At 36.6% G+C, this 20203-nt stretch overlaps 1 protein-coding gene across 10 annotated transcripts in view; it reads right to left on the bottom strand.

Annotated features, from left to right (window-relative positions):
- Positions 1-2103: 2103 nt before the first annotated feature.
- Positions 2104-20203, bottom strand: part of KIF13A (kinesin family member 13A) — an 84170-nt gene continuing 66070 nt past the window's right edge. For 2 of the 10 annotated variants that reach the window (XM_060774874.2, XM_060774875.2), the window contains exons 26-40: positions 20125-20169; positions 18493-18592; positions 18066-18192; positions 16540-16595; positions 16014-16138; positions 14770-14946; positions 14203-14295; positions 13884-14036; positions 13373-13450; positions 12792-12836; positions 11619-11730; positions 10036-10184; positions 9512-9616; positions 5906-6962; positions 2104-3926 (exon numbers count right to left, since the gene is read on the bottom strand). In XM_060774874.2, coding sequence (XP_060630857.2) covers positions 3643-3926; positions 5906-6962; positions 9512-9616; positions 10036-10184; positions 11619-11730; positions 12792-12836; positions 13373-13450; positions 13884-14036; positions 14203-14295; positions 14770-14946; positions 16014-16138; positions 16540-16595; positions 18066-18192; positions 18493-18592; positions 20125-20169 — 2706 coding nt within the window. In that variant the 3' untranslated portion in view covers positions 2104-3642. Of the gene's footprint in view, positions 3927-5905; positions 6963-9511; positions 9617-10035; positions 10185-11618; positions 11731-12791; positions 12837-13372; positions 13451-13883; positions 14037-14202; positions 14296-14769; positions 14947-16013; positions 16139-16539; positions 16596-18065; positions 18193-18492; positions 18593-20124; positions 20170-20203 lie in introns of those variants that run through there. The other 8 variants (XM_060774876.2, XM_060774878.2, XM_060774880.2 and 5 more) reach the window with 8 other exon arrangements.

The raw sequence follows: 20203 nt of genomic DNA, 5'->3' as shown, positions 1-20203 counted from the left end.
TGACCTTGAGTTTTGGAGTTATAGTTCACCTACATACAGAAGGCATTGCAGACTCAAACAATGATGGATCCAGACCAAACTTGGCATGAATACTCAATATGCCCAAAAAGAGCATTTTGAATCTCACCGACGATAGAATTGAGCCAAACTTCTCACACAGAACCCCCATGACCAACAGAAAATTCCGTGTTTTCTGATGGTCTTTGGTGATCCCTCTGACACCCCTTCATGACCCTCTTAGGGGTCCCGACCCCCATACTGAGAAACACTGTTCTAAAGTCTTCATAGAACTTTTTAAATCAATAAATATTGAGAACTGTTGCTATGAATACTAAACTGAAATGATTGAGCATGAACAGGTTCAGCATCCTTTATCTGGAACTCCAAATCCAAAATACTCCATAATTGACCCCGTGGGTGGCTGGGATAATGGCACCTTTGCTTTCAGATGGACCAGTGTACACAAATTTTGTTTCATGCACAAAATATAAAAGTGCATACAATTATGTTCAGGCTATGAATATATAATACATAAATGAATGTTGTGTTTAGAGTTGGGTATTCTGAAATCAAAAACATTTCAGTCTCCAAGCATTTTGGAGAAGGGATATTCAACCTTATTTTTAAAAAATGTTATGCATTAATGTGAAAGATGAAAAAAAGTGGTGTTGGGTACTAACTAACAGATTTAGCTCACTAATAGCTGCATTTAACATAAATCTAGTGTTTAAGTGTATTATGACACACATGCACCTAATGTTTTATTTGAGTTAAAAATTATAGTCTTCACAATATAGCAATGTGTTAAATCCAGAGTGGTCTTTAGTGAATGGAATTGTGATTTTTTCCTAATTCCTTCTGGCTCTGAAAGCTTAATGTACACATTCCCATACTGTCTTGGTGGGTTACCAGATCTTGTGGGGCAGCATTTCAGAGGCACACGGATCCATATGGTAGGAAGGAATTGATAAAATGGTTATACAGTCTCCTCTCCAGCACCATAAGACATGATCCAACCCAACAGTCTTTGTGGACTCCTTTCCCACCCCCAACCCCAATGTATGAATGCACTTCAATATATAATTCAATTAACTCTAAAGCCACCTCAATCAGTGGCTGGTACCAGATGAGAAACTCTCTCCTGGGCACACAGAAAACTGGGTGACTTGGAAGGCTTTGAACAGGCTGGGCTCTGGCACCATGAGATGCAGAGCTAATCTTAAGCAATGGGGTTACAAAGTGGAGTCTATGAAATGCGAGTGTGGAGAAAAGCAAACCACAGACCACCTATTACAATGCAGTCTGAGCCCTGCCACATGCACAATGGGGGACCTTCTTACAGTAACACCAGAGGCACTTCAAGTGGCCCGCTTCTGGTCAAAGAACATTTAGTATAATGCCAAGTTTTTAACTTTGTTTGTGTTTTAAAATACATTATAACTGTATCATCATTCGCTTCTGACATGGTAAATACTATAAAGTTCAATACGTTACAAATAGAATAGTAGGTAACAACTATACCTTGCAGTCAGTTACACAGGTAAATATATAAATGTTGTCAGAATAGGTATCCCAGATTCTTTTCTATTGGCTACACTGACTGGGTTTGCTGGAAACTGCAGTCTAACAAGTCCCACCATTACTGTAGTGAAATACTGCGACCTTCTGTTCTTCTTTTTAAAGTAGTGTAATGATGGGTATAGCTCCTTGACAGTACACAGTTGCCACAATATTCTTTCATTGGTTTAGGTCACTTAAGAACAAATTAGATTTTTTTGAAGAATACATTTAATTTTTACTACAATGTGTAGCATTTTCTGTGAGCAAATAACGTTCTAGGATCAGAACAAAAGGCTGCTTTATAGCATCATATTTTGCATTTTACTATGGTTCATTTACACTTATTTGGGGAAAAGGGGTTACTTTATAGTACTAAAATTCTGCATCATAGTTAGTAAAGTCACATGTATGCAAACCAGTAATATTTTAATAAAGTGGCCATTAAAGTACTGAAAGAAGTGTAGTATTCTGTTAGAATAATTACCACACACACATACATAGAGTACTTAACATGGATAAACTGATCCAGATTTTTTTTGGGGGGGGGGGGAGGTGTCAATTTTTAAACTACATTTTTTACACAAATTATAAAGTACCTAGTTGCAAGTACCTACCATATGTATCTCAAACTGTGGGGTGGAGGAAACAATTATTGTTTCACAGAGGACTTTGACATGATCAGTCAATACACTTCACCTATTTTAATACTGAACTGTCCCTGCCGTAAATGCAGCTTATGCCAAGCTATGAATTGGTAACCAATTAAGCATGATATCTCATAAAAGTTTTATGTTACAGAGTATTAAGTCAAATAGGCACAAACATTTATAAAATAGTAAATCATCTGTATTCTAACACGCAAATATTCTGTACCAATTAAATACAGTGTAGCAGAAAAAGAATATAAATTACAGTTCTTTACAATAATTGTAAAATACTAGGAGTTAGCTTACTATACATATAAATCAGAGAAGAGCAGCAGCTTGCTTTAAGGTCCCATCATCTCATACTTTCTAAAAATAAAGAATACAGCAGGCCATTCACACCTTTCTGTTTTGTCATTTGCTATTTTCCAAACATCCTGCACAGTATCTATACATGGAATAGCTCCCCAAAAACAAAAAAGCATAATACAAATCCATGGTTAAAAGTGAAATCTACAGATCACATCACTTCAGACCACTTTATCAGAGCTTGGTCACTGCCAGTAACAAAACAATGCACCTTCATTGGGAGGAGGAGGTGCTGCTGCTTTGTTTCCGGTCCCAGTTGCCAAAAGAGAAGCCATTTGTTGAAAATGTTGTCCATCCATCTCTTCCTCTGCGGTTAATACTGCTTCTGCATCAAGATTGCCTGACTGGCTTGGGTTGGCACATGAACCATGCCAGACGTACAAGCTGCCGGCATTGTTAATATTGTCCATAAATGTCAAGTCAGCACAGTAGCAGGCCCACAGGAAGACAATACAAAATAATAATAATAATAATGAAAGCTGTCTCTCTTCAGTGTGCTTATTAAACAGGATATAAGGCAGCATTGTGCCCGGTGTTAATCTCTAGAAAAATGGCACCACACTATCATTTAAAACAAACATATACAATAAAAACCGGGATATAAACAGCAAATATATCAGCCTAACTTAAGTTCTTTGGTAATTAACAGCATATGGTAGGTTTTCCCTCAGGTACATATGTACATCCCATTGACTTCCCACACTGTAAAATACATTATTTTAAGTCAGGTCTAATTTGTGGAGTACCTCACAGTTCTATTTACAAAGAATACACTCTTATACATAGTGACTCAGCCATAAATTCCACCAGGTTCAAAGGGGCTTACTCCCAGGTGAGTATAGAATTGCACCTTAACTGCAATTTAGTGTGCAGACATGTTTGCCTGTAGGCAGGCAAGTGATAACGCAGTCCCTATATATATTATTATTATTTTAAAAGAACTAGGGAACTGTAGCCATAATTCAAACATTCAGTAACAATAGATTAAAACTATACAATTTATTTGAAAAAAAGTTTTCCACACAGTGATGTGTGCAGCAAGTGCAAAAACAAGAACAAAATGGCAGCTTCAGTTAATCCAAGATTTCCTGATCTCCTGTTTTCTAGAAAAAGCAGAAGCTGCAGCATCTCCAGAATGACAGAAGCTTTCTGTCCCAGCTTTGAAAGAGGATGGCGGTTGCAGGACTGAACTCTTCCACTTCTCCATGTCTGGTGATACCTGAGATTGTGAAGTGCTGCTGCGTGTCTTGGTTGGGGCTGGTGCTTTTGTGAGGCATTCAGGACGAACAAACACCCCGTGCTGCGGTTTGCAGCGGAAGTACTCTCTACCTTTGACAGTTCCATCGTGCTTCCCTTAAAGCAAAGACACAGAGTTAAATGGTCGTCTTGTTAGACTGAGGCTCAGTACATCGCAATAAGAATTACGCTGGAGATTTAGAAGCCACTGACCATCAGAGGAATTGTTTTGGAATTTTCAATAATATTTTTGAGAAATTTGCTGGGGAATATTGCTTTGATTGAGCTTATGCCCTTAATAATAATAATAATAACTTTATTTATATCCCAACTTATCACAACTTAAAAAACACTTCAGAGTGCACAGAAGTAGTTTCTGGGATTCTAAATACAACTATAAATAGATGCAGATGTAAATACGAATGTAGCTTATTGCCATATAACTAAAGGAACAAGGGGGAAAACAGACTTCATTTGTCATTTCTGTTAATAAATATTCTCTGAATGTAGAGGCATGCTTGGAATAGACTGCATTTAATACCTGTTTGTACTTTTTCTAAAACAGAGCACACCTGATTCCTAATAAAGCAGAGTGCACCTGCACTAGAAACAGAGATGATGAGTCAATGTCTAGACTACAATTTCCATCACTTATTAGTAATCACATTAGTTGAGGCTGGTGGATTGTGGAGTCCAATAGAACTGGAGGCAGGGGCATTTTAGCTGAACTTGAAATATTATATTAAAGACACTGATTTGTTTACAAATGAAGAATTGTGAATGTTTTGTATGGCGTGATTTTAACTGAAGTTTTAATTTAATTGATGTTTTAATAATTCATATTTTAATTTATTGTCGAAGGCTTTCATGGCTGGAATCACTAGGTTCTTGTGGGTTTTTTCAGGCTATAGAGCCATGTTCTAGAGGCATTTCTCCTGACATTTCGCCTGCATCTATGGCAAGCATCCTCAGAGGTAGTGAGGTCTGGCGAAACGTCAGGAGAAATGCCTCTAGAACATGGCTCTATAGCCCGAAAAAACCCTCAAGAACACATTTTAATTGTTTGGTTTTAATTTTAATTGCTTTTTTCTCTTCATGTCAGGAGCGACTTGAGAAACTTCAAGTCGCTTCTGGTGTGAGAGAATTGGCCGTCTGCAAGGAAACTGCCCAGGGGATGCCCAGATATTTTGATGTTTTACCATCCTTGTGGAAGCCTTCTCTCATGTCCCCGCATGAGGAGCTGGAGCTGGTAGAAGGAGCTCATCCGCCTCTCCCCAGATTCGAACCTGTGACCTGTTGGTCTTCAGTCCTGCCAGCACAAGGGTTTAACCCACTGCGCCACGGGGGCTCCACTGTAAATGCTTATTTAACACTTGTATATATGGCATAAAATTGTTGCCTGTTGTAAGGCTGCCTTGAGTCCTCTCCGGGGTGAGAAAGGCAGGATATAAATATGGCAAATAAATAAATAAATCTCCTAGGTGTGAAACATCCATTTTTTATAGTAACCTGTCAATATCTAAGTCTAAAATTGAAATGACGTATTGTGAATTTAAAATTGCGGCATCGGAAAACTATTCCAAGTTTGAATTTTTCCACAACTGATTCAATTTCCACAACTGATTCAATTGAATAATGATTCCATTCATAGTAGCTAGAAATGATCGTGGGTTTTTTTAAGTTAATGTTTTAAAAATACATTGTGATCTAAAGACCCGAAGTCATAATCCCGAATATGAGGCAACCATGAAAGGAGGGGTGGCAGAAGGTTTGTGAAGAGGGTTCCACTTAAGGTGGTTCACAATTAAAAATCATTTTTTAAAAAATGCTAACAGTATTGAAAAAGCAGGTTTTAGCAATGTTACAGAATGGTGGGAGACTTAGAAGCTTACTATGACTTGATCTTTTCACTCCCAATTTCAGCGTGGGTCAAAATTCACAAAGGCATCTGATGTTTTAATGACTTTTTATACGTAATGTAATTATTTCCAATATATATTATATATGGCACTATGGTACTGTAAATTAAAAACAAAAAATAAATGAGTTATCAAATTAAGGATACTTAATATGTTCTGAAAATGGTAATATCTTACCCACTGGGAAATGTAGCTCAACGCCAACCCAGGTATTGGTTGAAAAATCCACGGGTCCAATGTATCTTACTATACCAATCTTATTACTACCAATGCACACATGTTCCCCCACTGCTAGCCAATCAAGGTGCTCTTGAGATGTAACATCTTCATCAGAGGCACCAGAAATCCTTTTTCTAGTGAAATCTTCTGCTATTAAAGAATCTGCATAGCTCTGGCAAAAGGAAGCTTCTTTTACTCTGACTGCCAATAAATGTTCCTCAGTACTGTTTGACAGCTGGTGTCCCACTGGTAGACATTCCCAATGGCTCACAGGGTTGTCCTGGTTGTGAGCATTTTTGGGAGATGCATTGTTCACTCCAACAGCTGACAGTTTTGTTCTTCTGCTAGAACTACCACTGGAAGTGAATGGCTGATGTACTGAATATTCAAGTTCCTTTCCATCATCAACGCCCATGAATTCCGTAAATGCATGATCTTCAAAAACAGTTGAAGTTCGCTCTATGGTTGTTTCTCGAGATGGAAATTCAATCCCTTGTGGTCTGTTTTTACTAGCCGACATCCCCAAAGATGAAGAATGTAACTTTGCAGCATCTGTATCAGCACTTTCAGATATTGGAATCTCTATTGCTAAGGCACCATTTCCTTTGACTGGTGACTTGGATCTTGTATGTTTAGCCAAGTCCTTTTCTGGCTCTGAAGTTTCCTTGTTTGAGGCTTTCAAGTCACAGGTGAGGTGGGCTACAGAGTGGTCACTCAAGTCCAGATCCCTTACCTGATTAGCTAATTGATCTGTGCTGTCACTACAAGGAACAAGCATATCAGATAAAGTCGCATTAGAGGCACTGTGGGAAAAGTAGCCGCTAGTAATACTGCTTGTGGTGGGGCTACGAGATACTTCTTTGTCAAGAACGCGAGAGTTTACAAAGTCTCCTTTCGAGGACAACCATTCCCTGTTTTCCAGGCTGGCATTGTAAACACTGAAGTCAGCAAACTCTTCGGGCACATAAGGTTTCTTGTTAAGGGCCTCCAATTCATCATCTTCTTCAGAGTCCTGCTAATATTGAAAAAAAAATTAACTTACTATGGCTGCATTTTAAACAGAACACGACATTTTGTTAATGAAGAATAAACATAGTGATGAGATACTAAAAAGAACTGAAAATACTGTTCATACAACAGTTTTAATGTAAATATGCTGGTATGTCAAAATAACAGCATGCACACCCACTCCAGGAAAAAGATGGGTATAAATCCAATAAACAAACAAATAAAATCAGACCTATCCAGCTGATGGAAAAACTGTATTCACATCATTTTTATTTAAACATTTGCTTTGTTCACAATGTTCTAGTTTCTTTAACAAATATTTTAACTGTTCTAACATGCATTTTTGTCTCTTTTGCAAGAATGGATGCATATAGTCTGTTCCAAAAATTTGCATTTGCCACAAAATAAACATGTTTATCACAGAGATTTATATCAGATTAGATTATTTGATTATTTGTTTAGTTATTATGCAGTCAGCTTTGGTCATCAAGGATGATGAAAGAGTACCCTTCTGATTTTGCAAAAATCAGAAGGGTACTTCTTTTCCATGTTTGGTGGTCATGTTTGATAGTATTACAATTTTGGAAAGGGATAATTGTGGAAACAAATAACATGCTCACCAACATGGTTAAGAAAAGTCCAGCCATGTGCCTACTAGGTCACATTAACCAGGAAGATAAAGAAATACGTCAGTATAGCTTTGTAGCAGAAAGAATGGTTATAGCAAAAACATGGAAGGGAAATAAAGAATTACTCATGAGAGATTGGAGAGAAAAAATTAATAGATTACATACAAATGGCCAAGTTAGCTAATGAACTTGGAAGCAAAAGTAATGAAGAATTTACAAACAAATGGCAGCTGGCGTTAACATATCCTGAAAAAATAGGCAAAAGCTGACTTTAATGATGCTGCAAGGTAACTATTTAGGGAACTTATAGGGGTAGGTATTATAAAGTATAGATATCATAGTGATCAGGGATGGAAGCCCATTGTGGTGGGGGCACGGGTTGAGGGAATGTGTTGTCTACTGTGTATGTCACTGGTTTCATATGTTGCATGCTTTGTTTGTTTGTTAATGTATATCACTGTTCTTCTTTTGTGTTTAAATAATAATAAAAATAAATGTAAAAAGGACATTGAAAGAGCCACTATTTTAGACATTTTTATCTGTACTTGTCTGCAGTCAGTTCCTGTAAAGAACAAGGATGTGTATCATTTGTCCTTTATAGAAACATATTGTGTAGATGAATGGCTACTCCTTTTCAAGACTTCAAAGTCTCTCATTCCTGGGGTCACTATAAGCTGAAGTCAACTTTATGCCAGTTGATAACAACAAATTTAGTACATCAGAATGCAGAATATTTCTAGAAATCTTCACAAAATTTGCACAAAAATGTCCAGAAACACACTAAATGATATTATAATCAAAGCTGTTCCTGGAGGTTTCAGGTATACGCAGGAACAAACAGTTTAAAATGAATGCATCTGTGTTCCTTCACTAAAATTATACAAAAACACCTGGCACATGGGTTTTGCTTCATTGAAGAGTAAAGGGCTTGCTAGTACTCATTCTTTAGAACACCTGACTAATATGGCCTTTTGCTTTAATAAATTCATTTATAACTGTATTAAGCCAAAGTTTTCTTGTTCACATTCTGTTTCATACCACATTTTCTGAATTTAACAGAAGAAAGGACAGCGTAAGTATCAGCAGACAATTTAAGCTAATATTAGAGTCTAAAGATTATTCAGATATATTTTGATCTTCAGAAAGCACAAGGGTAGCCTTACACAAGTCTACTGTGCCATTAATTTTAAATAACTCCCATGACAATCAAAGAGTTATTGTTGTTTCTAAGCAATAAGACTTAAAGTCATTATATTTATAGCAATTCTAGCCTCTGTGTTTTAGTCATCCATTCATTCTTTGACTAAGAAGTTAAGAATGTCAGCTGCTTCCCCAAAACAAACCACAAGAATCTCACCGCAAAGTGCTATTAAGAATAGCACTGTATTGCTCAAAAATACATGTTACTAACATACAGAATTAGCAAATAGAAAAATACTATTCATTATTAAAAGTGACTAGTTGGGCAAAAAATTCAAACAGTTCTTGGCTTGTAGGAGATTATAAATGTATGCTATGGTTTAGAGCAGAAGTAGAAAAATGGGTATGGAAAAGAAATTTTGTGATTTTTTCCACACTTTTAACATTTATTTTTTCTCTAAGACAAATTATATACTCATCTAAAAACAATTTAGATTACAAACAAAAAGGTTCTGGAAAACTAATGACAGGTAACTCTTCAGTTTTTGACCAATGGAAAAGATGGAGGGAAATGAAATTCGATGTTTGCTAGTTTATATGATCCAACACAATACCACTCTTCCCCTCAAATTACATAAATGATTTGTCCATTATGTCACATGCATTGAAGCCAGCATGCAGTGAGGCACCCCATATGCACATGTTTACCCCCTCTAAAACTCAAAAGTTCATATCTGGGCCCTACACCACCACCAGGTATTATGATAGAAACAAGTGCAACACTTACAATCTTCTTCTCATGTATGCTATTGGGTTCTACTGGCATGCTACTGGTATTATTTCCTGAGGGCAAGACACAACCAGTGCTATGTACCTGAGATGATGGCATGCTCTGCAAAGGTTAAGACATACAAGACACAAAGAAGATACTAACATCAAACCATGCAAGTTAGTAAAACAGGCGGCTCTCTTATTAAAACAACTGAGGCAAGGAAGGTGAACGGCCCACATTAACAAAAGGAACCCATCTTTCCTGACTTAAAATACAATCTTTGTTTGTGAAAAATATGAGCTTTTGAAACGGGGCAGATATTTTATACACAGAGACACATTTAAGTAAAAACAAACTCCATGCAGAAAAGTTACAAAAAGAACAAAAAAATTGATATATGACACCATTCAAATAAAGACAAAGAACTTGGACAACTGAATTCAGGATTTTAAATTTGTCATGTCACAAAGGCGAGCTGCAAGGAAAAAGTCAGGAATGTGTTCGAATCCACAAAAAATTGCTTCATTACAATGACCTACCTCTTTGCTAAGCAGAGGCCGAGTTTCAAGAGAGGTCTTTTTGTTTTCTTCTTTTACTGGCATTAAGGGTTTGAAAAACTTGGGTGGCTGTGGAGAGAATGCTTTAAATGGGCTGACAGTTGATGCATGTGGATTCTCCGACACATAACCTTTGGAGAATAAAAACACACACAAACACATACGTATACACACGCGCACAAGGTTAGCTATTCTAACATTAGATTGCAAAAATAAACCATCAAATATACAAGATGAAAAGAAGATAAGGCATAACAATTGGATCTTTTGTGGTCACTTTTGTTCTTATCACTGAACACAGAAATAGGATTTAAGATAGACATACAACAGGGAATCTATACATCATCAAAGTGTAAAAACTGATGGGACTGTGCATAACTCTGTGAGTCAATCCATTACATAAACTAGGAGCCCCCGGTGGCGCAGTGGGTTAAAGCACTGTGCCGGCAGGACTGAAAACCGACAGGTCGCAGGTTCAAATCTGGGGAGAGGCGGATGAGCTCCCTCTATCAGCTCCAGCTCTTCATACGGGGACATGAGAGAAGCCTCCCAGAAGGATGATAAAAACATCAAATCGTCCAGTCGTCCCCTGGGCAACGTCCTTGCAGACGGCCAATTCTCTCACACCAGAAGCAACTTGCTCCTGACACGACAAAAATAAATAAATAAATAAATAAACTAGGTTGCGGTGAGTCTTCTGGGCTGTATGGCCATGTTCCTGAAGCATTCTCTCCTGATGTTTTAACCACATCTATGGCAGGCATCCTCAGAGGTTGTGAAGTCTGTTGAAAACTAGGCAAGTGGGGTTTATATATCTGTGGAATATCCAGGATGGAAGAAAGAACTCTTGTCTGTTTGAAGCAAGTGTGAATGTTGCAATTGGCCACCTTGATTAGCATTGAATGGCCTTGCAGCTTCAAAGCCTGGCTGCTTCCTGTCTGGAGGAATTATTTGTTGGAAGGTGTTAGCTGTCCCTGATTGTTTTATGTCAGGAACCCCCCCCCCTCTTTTTTTTAGTGATCCTTTTTATTTACTGTCCTGATTTTCTTTGTTGGGAGGTGTTAACTGGTCCTGATTGTTTCTCTCCTGGTTTTTGAGTGTTGCCCTTTATTTACTGTCCTGATTTTAGAGTTTTTCAAATATTAGAAGCAAGATTTTGTTCATGTTCATGGTTTCCTCCTTTCAAATTGCCCACATGCTTGTGGATTTCAATGCCTTCTCTGTATAGTCTGACATGGTGGTTATTAGAGTGGTCCAGCATATGGAACATGGCCATAAAGCCCGGAAAACTCACAGTCACACACATTACATAAACTGATTTTAGGTTCTGATGTATAGCTCAGGAAACTATTTGCAATGTTAAGATCCTCTCCAACCAGTATCACTACTGTCTTTACTATCAGATTAAAAAAACCCCCACTATAAATATGCACACTGAGTTCTTCATACATGTACAAATGCACCAAGAGTTTCAAGATAATAAATATAGGGGTACATTCTCTTTATACTACGGACTCTATTGTCACTATTTCAAAAATATTGATCCACTTAAAATAAAATCTTACCAACAGCATCTTTACTTCTTCGAGGTGATTCCCGGGGTAAAGTCCCATAACATGATACATCTTGATAACTTGAAGAACATTCTAATACATCTAGATGACTTTCTGACCAGCCCTAAAGTCATAATTGAGAAAAAAGCGGGAACATATTACGGTAATATTTTCAAAGTTAATATTGTGAGATAACAATTGATTCTTTCTGTTTCTCAAACTGTGCTCCTCCAAGTGTTTTGGAGTTCAGCACCCACATCTCCTAACAGCTGATAAAGTGGCTGGGACTTCTGGGAGCTGAAGTCCAAAACAACACCAGGAGCAGACTTTGAGAAACACTGGTCTAGTGTATGGGTTCAATCACCTCTCCATGATTTTGGGTTGAAAGCTACCCAGTAGCTCTCTATTTGAAAGGACATGCTTCCCATGTCTAATAGAAGAATCACAATCTTTCTGCAAATCGTTTTAGAACTATCCCTTGTTATCTCAGTTTTCCCATTTTCATTCTTTTCAGATAAGCATCACTCTTCTTCCTCTATTATTCTACCTCTTGTGAGTTTTTTAAAAACAAACTTCCCTTTCTGAATCTTCTCTAATTCTATGATTCTGTCACATTTCGCTGTAGTATAAGCTTTCGATTCGTCTCCTCGCCACCAAGCCCAATATGCTGAGAAATAGATAACAATAGGATGCATTACTTATTTTGTTGTTAAATTCTAATTATGGCCTTCCCCACATATGAGAAGTCTCCGTCATCCTATCATCAAAAGTCCTGCTCAGATCCTTCAAAATAAGTACTTATACTCCTTAATGAAAAGTATGTACAACATTCTGATATGACAGGAAATCTGTGATTTTGTGGCTGGAACTCAATGGACTGACCAGCTACATGCACATATTCATAAAACCTGTTTAATCAGTTATTTATGTGAACAAAATGTATTCATTCAGTGAAAACCAAACAGTATACTTCCACTGCCTACTATTTTCCAACAACATGGAGAAATTACTTGGAATCTTTTCAATTGATAAAATTCATATTGTAAGTATCCTGGCAAACCCATTCTACCCTCCTTTCTTCCAATTAAAAAAAAAGATTGAAATTATTTCATGTAGAGTCTACTACAGCATTAAATATTTTATAAGGCTACAGTTGTTCCCAATTACTTTTCTGAATTTCCTTACCTTATCTTCATCAAAGCCAGAAAGATCTAATCGACTAGAAGAAACCTAAAATACAGCAATGGATAAGTATGAGCCAAACGAATCCAAGCAAAATCTAATCAATAATTTGGGCTGCACACGAGAACAACAGTAATAGAAACAGAGATTTGGAAGAGCCCACAAAGGCCATCAAGTGATGTATAATATAAGGAGAACCATGACAACGAAACACTCAGGATTGCAATATTCATTCAACCTTCATTTGTGAAAGCATGGAGCTTAATTACACCTGACAAATGTGTACTGAATATATCATTTATATTTCATTTATATTATTCCTTTATTTATTAAATAAAAATACATTACTCATCATCAACCGATATTCTGTATGTGGCTTAGAAAGCAATTTAAACTAACTAATCTGAAGAAAGAAAATCTCTTCCCAATTTTTAACTTAAAACTAATATTCTAGTTCATGTTTTTGTTGCTAATTGCCTCAAATGGCAAATGGGAATAATACTGACCTCACCACAGTACCCTAATACTTATTTTAAAAAACACTTGTCCAAATATTGGTCTACAAACATAGAAAATCATCTTACATTGTGAACATTTGGTGTGCTAATACTCCTCTGTATGTGTCGGGTCTTTGTAGAAAGAGCTTCTTTTATGGTAACGGCCTATTTTAAGATAGAAAACGTTAATAAACCCCCAACACACACATGTCAATTGGCAGTTGTAGGTAAATAATAGTGAAATTCCATTCATTCTTATTCACAAATATGCCTCACTGAGTTCAGCAAGGTATGTTTAGGGCAAAGACTAAAGTTCATTGCAAGATCCACATATTATATTTATTTATAAAGAGTACTCTCTTTAAAAATAATTACATAACCATGTTTTAGTCAATAGTGCAACACTGGTAGAACATAACAACAAAACTGTATACTAAAACCAAGTTCACATTATTTCGGTCTACGACATCTACTACAACAAGAACATCCCCTCAAGGAGAGAAGGTGGAATATAAATAAAGTTTATTTAATGATATCCCTGGCGGCCACAGTTTTACTACAGTTAAACTAAGCGAGTTGGAGCTTTCCTTTGACTCACCTGTCTTAATCGTTCAAGACTCAAAATATTTTCCAGCTGCAACACTCCACGTGTATACTTCTCAATATAAGTTTCACCATCAGAGGCACCCTCATTTTCACTTTTAGCTGCCATTAGAGCCAGAGTCTCTCGATCCTCAATTTCTTCTGTGGCCTAAAAGAAATGTTTTCTGGATAAAACTGATATGCAGCTGCAACCCTACTCAGTTTCACCTTATACAAAGACCTCTTCGCGATGTCTCAAAGTAGTGGTTCGAGCAAGCAGTCTGCATGCTGGTCTCAACTATTGCACTTCTTGAAAGAAAAAAAATAAAAGTTACCTTTGGTATATTTGACACGATTTCATAGGCGACACCACAGGCATACCAGACATTTTTCATGGATATTCTTCTTTTGAGGCTCTGGGTGAAACTCTAGAGAAAATGCCATTTTGAAATAAATTATAAACAAAATGTCTAAGTTTGCATCTTACTAAATGTGCTGGGGGAAAAACCTATTTTGGAAACATATTTGTGTATTTACTCTTTAAATTGCAATTTGCACTATTTCAAAAGCAATTCCTAGTTGGAGATGACAGAGGGAGCTCAACCCACTCTCCCTTGATTTGAACCGCTGATCTGTCTGTCAGCAGTCCGGCCAGCACAAGGGTTTAATCCATTGTGCCACCGGTGCTCTCTGCTCAAAGTATAACACCTGTTGTCACAATGGTATTTACTATTGTACAAAAGCTATATGTCACAGATGAATGTGCAATATTGATGACATGGACACAATTACAGCCTTATTTTATTGTTTCTCACTTCTAACTATGATAAACAGAAGATAAAATACAAAATAGGATACATGAAGCTGAAAGAATACCCAAATTACATGACTAAGCCGATTACCTGTTTGTTGTAAATATTAGCAGCAATTCTTTTACGCAACATCAGTTCCATTGCAGCTGGATGGCTGAGCTGGACTGTAATTTTAACAATCAAGTAGATTCTCTCATTTTGAGGTGTTATCCTATTCAAGTGCACTGAATCATGCACAGAAGAGTCCCAGGCAGCAGTGGCGGAAACCTAAAACACAGTAACATCTGAAAAAAAAGAACCTGATCTACATTGCTCAAGCATAAATCTGAAATGTAGAAATGGCCAATCTCCAATTTCATGAACACCCTTCAAAATTATAAAAGCAGCACTGAAAATCCTGAAGCAATTTTTAATTGAGACTTGGTTACAGCCAAACCTATCTCTAAAAGTATGGAAGAAGTAAGCAGTAATACACAACTTTCTGAAGCACACTACTACATAAAAATGCATTTGAGGCAGTAGGAGAGTTCTTCTTCCAACATATGTAACATAGAGGTTGCTGCCCACATGCAAAACTTGTTACACCATTAATTTTAAACTGCTTGGAGGCCACCACAAGTTGCTTAGTTGTATATAAATATTTTATCCTTCTCCTATTTGTTTTGGATCAAATGGTTTACATCCAGACATAATCACACTTCCAGTAGATCCAGTTTATACAGGGAGAATTAAATTACCTATGACTAACAAACACAGAGGTATTCCTGAATACCTCTGAGCATATAAGCAACGGAATGAATAATTCCAATCAGATTTCAAAAACTATAGACTTTTATACATGTAATAGATATTTGATTTTTAATTTGGGAAAAATCTCTAAACCACATATGAAAGAGACAAAAACAGCAGCCACTCTGTTACATAAAAAACAAAACATTTGCACCTTATTTATTAAAGAAAAGAATAAACATCTGAATTCTGAAACAAGCGATCGAATACTAAAGGTATAGCCAGTCCTCCACATGTGTTTGTTTAACTTTTGAAGATGTGATTATTAGCCAGTTTGATTAATATAGTATTTCAGAACTATTTGAGAGTCAGCTTCTACTGGAAATTTATAATGGAGTTGTACTGGTAAACGCAGAAATCCTAGAAAGGTGTTCTTTCAGGTGAAAAAAGTAGGTTTTCCATTTTCACAAGGGTCCTTCACCCCTAATTATAATGAATGTTGAAGGCTGGCTCTATTCAATATAAATTAAATACTTGTATGATAGGCAAACAGAAGCAATCAAATAACCATAAAAGCTGTCTAGAAGAACTTCTTTGTATTTTACCTCATCTTTACTGTGTTTTATGATTGGTAGATAAAAGAACTGACTCCCATGCTCCTTTGGTAGTATTGAATTAACACCTGATGCGTTTGGACCTGTAAGATGTTCATTGGCACTAAGGTCATCAGCTAAAAAAAGAAAATGAAGTTACACAAAAATAAGTTTGAGCATTAAGGAATTTTATGTGACATAGTGTTTGGCAAAAAAATCCTCTTACAGCTAAAACAAATTCTGAAGAATTCAGAGTCTTGAATAATTATTTTGTGACCCTCAAGTTAGTTTAATAAACATATCATTTTAATATGGATTTTTGCTTTATGGAAGAATTACTGAGATGCTTAGAATATACTTTGGAATGCTTCTTTATTGCATTAAGAAAGAGCTTTATAATTCAAGTGATAAGCTTTGAGAAACACAGTAAGTAAGAAAAACCTGAATTCTGAAGAAGTCACTTCAACTTTAAAAGCCTTACTGCCCATATAGTGTAGAATCGCAATCAGAATTCAAACTTGTGCTCACTCCAACTTACCATTCAAATCAAGGAAAAGTACAGGGACATGTGTTTCCATTCCAGATGGTGGGATCCTAACCATAAGAAAGCATCTCAATCAATATAATGAATCATATTTTTGTACAGATATATTAATGAAAAACACAATCCAATCAAAGAGTTACTCAAATTTGCATCAGTACAGAAGATTAACAATTGGGATACACAATAAAAAAACTGCAAAGTTTAACTTTTCTTCTTCAGATGCTGTATATGGAGAAGGTTTTCAAAAATTGAATTAAATTAAATCTGCATCAAAACATGAAAATGCTATATGAAACTGCTTTGCTATAACCTTAATAATATTTTATACATTTTATCAATCATTTGCTGATGTTGACACGCTGGCTTTTTAAAGCTTTGGAATGGACAATGAAAACAACACTTTAAAAAGATATCTAAATAAATAAATGTAACCAGATTTAACCATTTTTATATTCTTGGATTGAGGATGATTGGAGGTAATTATTTCCATACATAATACAGTCCCCTGATATTATGTGGAGGCACAGAACAGGAAATATCAAGGAAGAATACTAATACCCAAAGGACACTGGATGCTTCAAATGTAAAAAAAAATAGTATGATACACTATTTTAAAAATCTTACTTTGAATATTCATTTCTAATATTATCTGCAAGCAGTCTCAAAGTTGCAAACACGATTATGTAGGTTTGTTCTTAATTTGAATTTGTATGAAAGTCGGAACAGGTACACTTTTAAAGTGTAACTCCATATACATACATATATATAAGCTTTGGATAGCATAGAGAAGGATTAACATTTCTGTGGTGTTTGTTTTGCTCTTTGTGCCCCTGTTCAGAAGATTCTACCTCACTTTCTGTCCCTGTGATAATTACATTTTGAAAAAATGGCTTGTTGTGGAAACAAGGATTGGTGAGAAAGCTTCAATGGAGACCCTTTTCCCCATGATAATTCTTTCCAAAGGGTGGATTTCTCTCACTTCCTGTTGTATCACCCCCATTCTTAACTATGAGTTGCTTGTAAGTCAGATGTTTGTAACTGTGGGACTGCCTCCATTGTTAATTGTCTTCATAGTACTATTGTAATGTGATCTGAAAAACTTCAATATATACAGAGATATACATGGACTTAACACAGCAGTTGTTTCTTTTCCCTTTTGGTATTTATTAGTTTGCAAACTTTTTTCCGTATCAGGAGTGACTTGAGAAAACTGCAAATCACTTTTAGTGTGAGAGAATTGGCCGTCTGGAAGGCCCAGGGGACACCCGGATGTTTTTGATATTTTACCATCCTTGTGGAAGGCTTCTCTCATGTCCCCGCATGGGGAGCTGGAGGTGTCAAAGGGAGCTCAACCCACTCTCCCCAGATTCAAACCACTTCGTGTTGGTCAGCAAGTCCTGCTGGCACAAGGGTTTAACCCACTGCACCACTGGGGGCTCCTACTTTGCAAACTGAATGTAATATTCACTCAAAATATTTTATGTAGGCCAACTGCAAATCAATGCCTTTTTGGCACATACCAGTCTGCAGGGGCACCTGGGATCCCACTATTTGGGGCTGGAACCAGGACAGCATTCCTTTCTTCTGTTAATCCCACCCATTGCTCCACAAGCCTTGCTTCTCGTTCCATGTCATCATCTGTTTTTTCTATGGTAGAAAAAGATAATAGCATATGAGTTCCATGAAATGCTTAGGATTTTGGAGCCTGCTTTAGATTAGCGCAAATATGAGTCAAATATAATACAATCAGTAAGACTTTTGCCTTCAATGACGGTTTTCTAATGAGCTGAATATCAGAACAGTTGTCTCACTAAATGTGTCTTTCAAGAACAGTTCAGGAATATTTTTTGAAACTATTTCAAAAATAATATATCACCATAGCACTCTGCATTTTTAATAGCAATTTTCTTTCAAAGTACCATATATAAAAATCCAAGGGTCACCAACCTTGTTTGCTGCTGATTTTTTTAATCTGCTCGTCTAAGTATTCTCTCCGTTTTATTAGTGCTTCAGACCACCGCTCTCTCAAACAGTTTAAGTCTTCTTCCTATTGAAGAGAGAGCACTCTTTTCTAAACATAAAACATACCCCAAATCATAAGATGCACATTTAATTTAATATAATTTCAGCTTTGATTGGAGATAGTAATTGAGTAGTGTTGATGGCTCATAGACAAAAGTATAAGTGTTCATTTACATGAAATAAGAGATCACCCAGGAAAGTAAGCTTGCCCAATTTGCAAACAGCAAAAAAGAAAGAAAAAGTGTCATTGCATCAGCTGCTCCGTAGCTAGGTCAATGTTATCCATTGTACAGTTGTGACTTATAAGCAGACCTAAGCAGAATAATAAAACAGTGGCCAACAAATTATTTAGCAGCATATGGAAATGAAAGAGATTATAAAGCTATCAACCCAGATAACCTTAAAATCACTGTAAATTCCATAATAAGTAACTGCAACCCGAAAACTAAATCGTTCTCATGCAAACAAAATCCATCATGCAATCATGCTTTCTGACACTATATATTTAATCCAGTCTTTATAACACATTATCAGGAAGCAACATGAACAGCTGGAAGCAAATTAGTGGCTAATTTAGGCTCAATCTACTTTTAACAGCAACAGGGCTGTGGATTTAAAACTAGATCTGTCATAATCATAAAGAAACCTGTGCAGGGCAGCTTCATGGTTAAGTGCAAATCCTTCCTTCTGTCTGCTGTTTATACCCTGAAGCCATAGTTCCCTCAGACAGTCTTCATACTGCAATAATGCTCCCAAATTAGAGTACTTAAATAGCAGAGGAGTGCTGGGTAAGAAAGGATGCAGGGCTGTATTCAGTGTCTAAAGAGGGATTCCACGCTCCTCAGCCACAAATCGCTTAACCACTCTCCTATTTCTTCATGATTGCACTAGATATGAGTTTAGATATAGCTCAACCATCACACGTAGACTAAGGTGTTTATCATGAAAGGCTAGTAAAGCACCATCCTTTTTCACCAGTGTGATTCCAGTGAATGGATAAGGAGGATGACAGCTGGAATCATGCGTGAGGGAAGCATCCCTTCAGAATGCTGCAAGACTGTCTTTAACATAACATCACCAGTCTCTGTCATTGTGCTCAAGCTAAAGAAGGACCATCCTATAATGGTCTTTCATCAACAACACAGGAAGATCATTTTCTATGGTCTGAATTCTATCACACTGTTTACTTTTTGATACTCTGGGTTTTGGGCTTCTGAAATTTTACCTTCTGATCTTTAGCTTTTTGTATTAGTTTTATGGTTACATTTTACTGTGGCATATTTAATGGAAGGGAGGAAAAATATTTTTTTATTCTTTCATAACTCAGCCACCCCAACATACTGACAGATAGGGATGTTGTGTGAAATAAAATAGTGTACTGTACAATTTAATTGAAATGACTAATTCTGTAAATCAAGGGAGACCTTTTAAAGCAAAGTGTATTCCAAATCCTACTCCCCCTTGTGCAACTGCTCTTTTGGAGGCTTGTTGGAGTTGATGACAATTAGCATTAGCTGTGCCCCATGCCATGTGATTTGATAGCAACAGCAGCAATACCTGATAACTATCCATATCACCATCATCATCATCTCCTCCTCCTTTCTGGTAGAAAAAAATACACTTTATGAACATATAG

The sequence above is a fragment of the Anolis sagrei genome, chromosome 4, assembly GCF_037176765.1.
Source record: "Anolis sagrei isolate rAnoSag1 chromosome 4, rAnoSag1.mat, whole genome shotgun sequence".
NCBI classification, from domain to species: domain Eukaryota; kingdom Metazoa; phylum Chordata; class Lepidosauria; order Squamata; family Dactyloidae; genus Anolis; species Anolis sagrei.
Note: the sequence above shows the minus strand (reverse complement) of the source record. Positions and strands in the feature narration are given on the sequence as shown.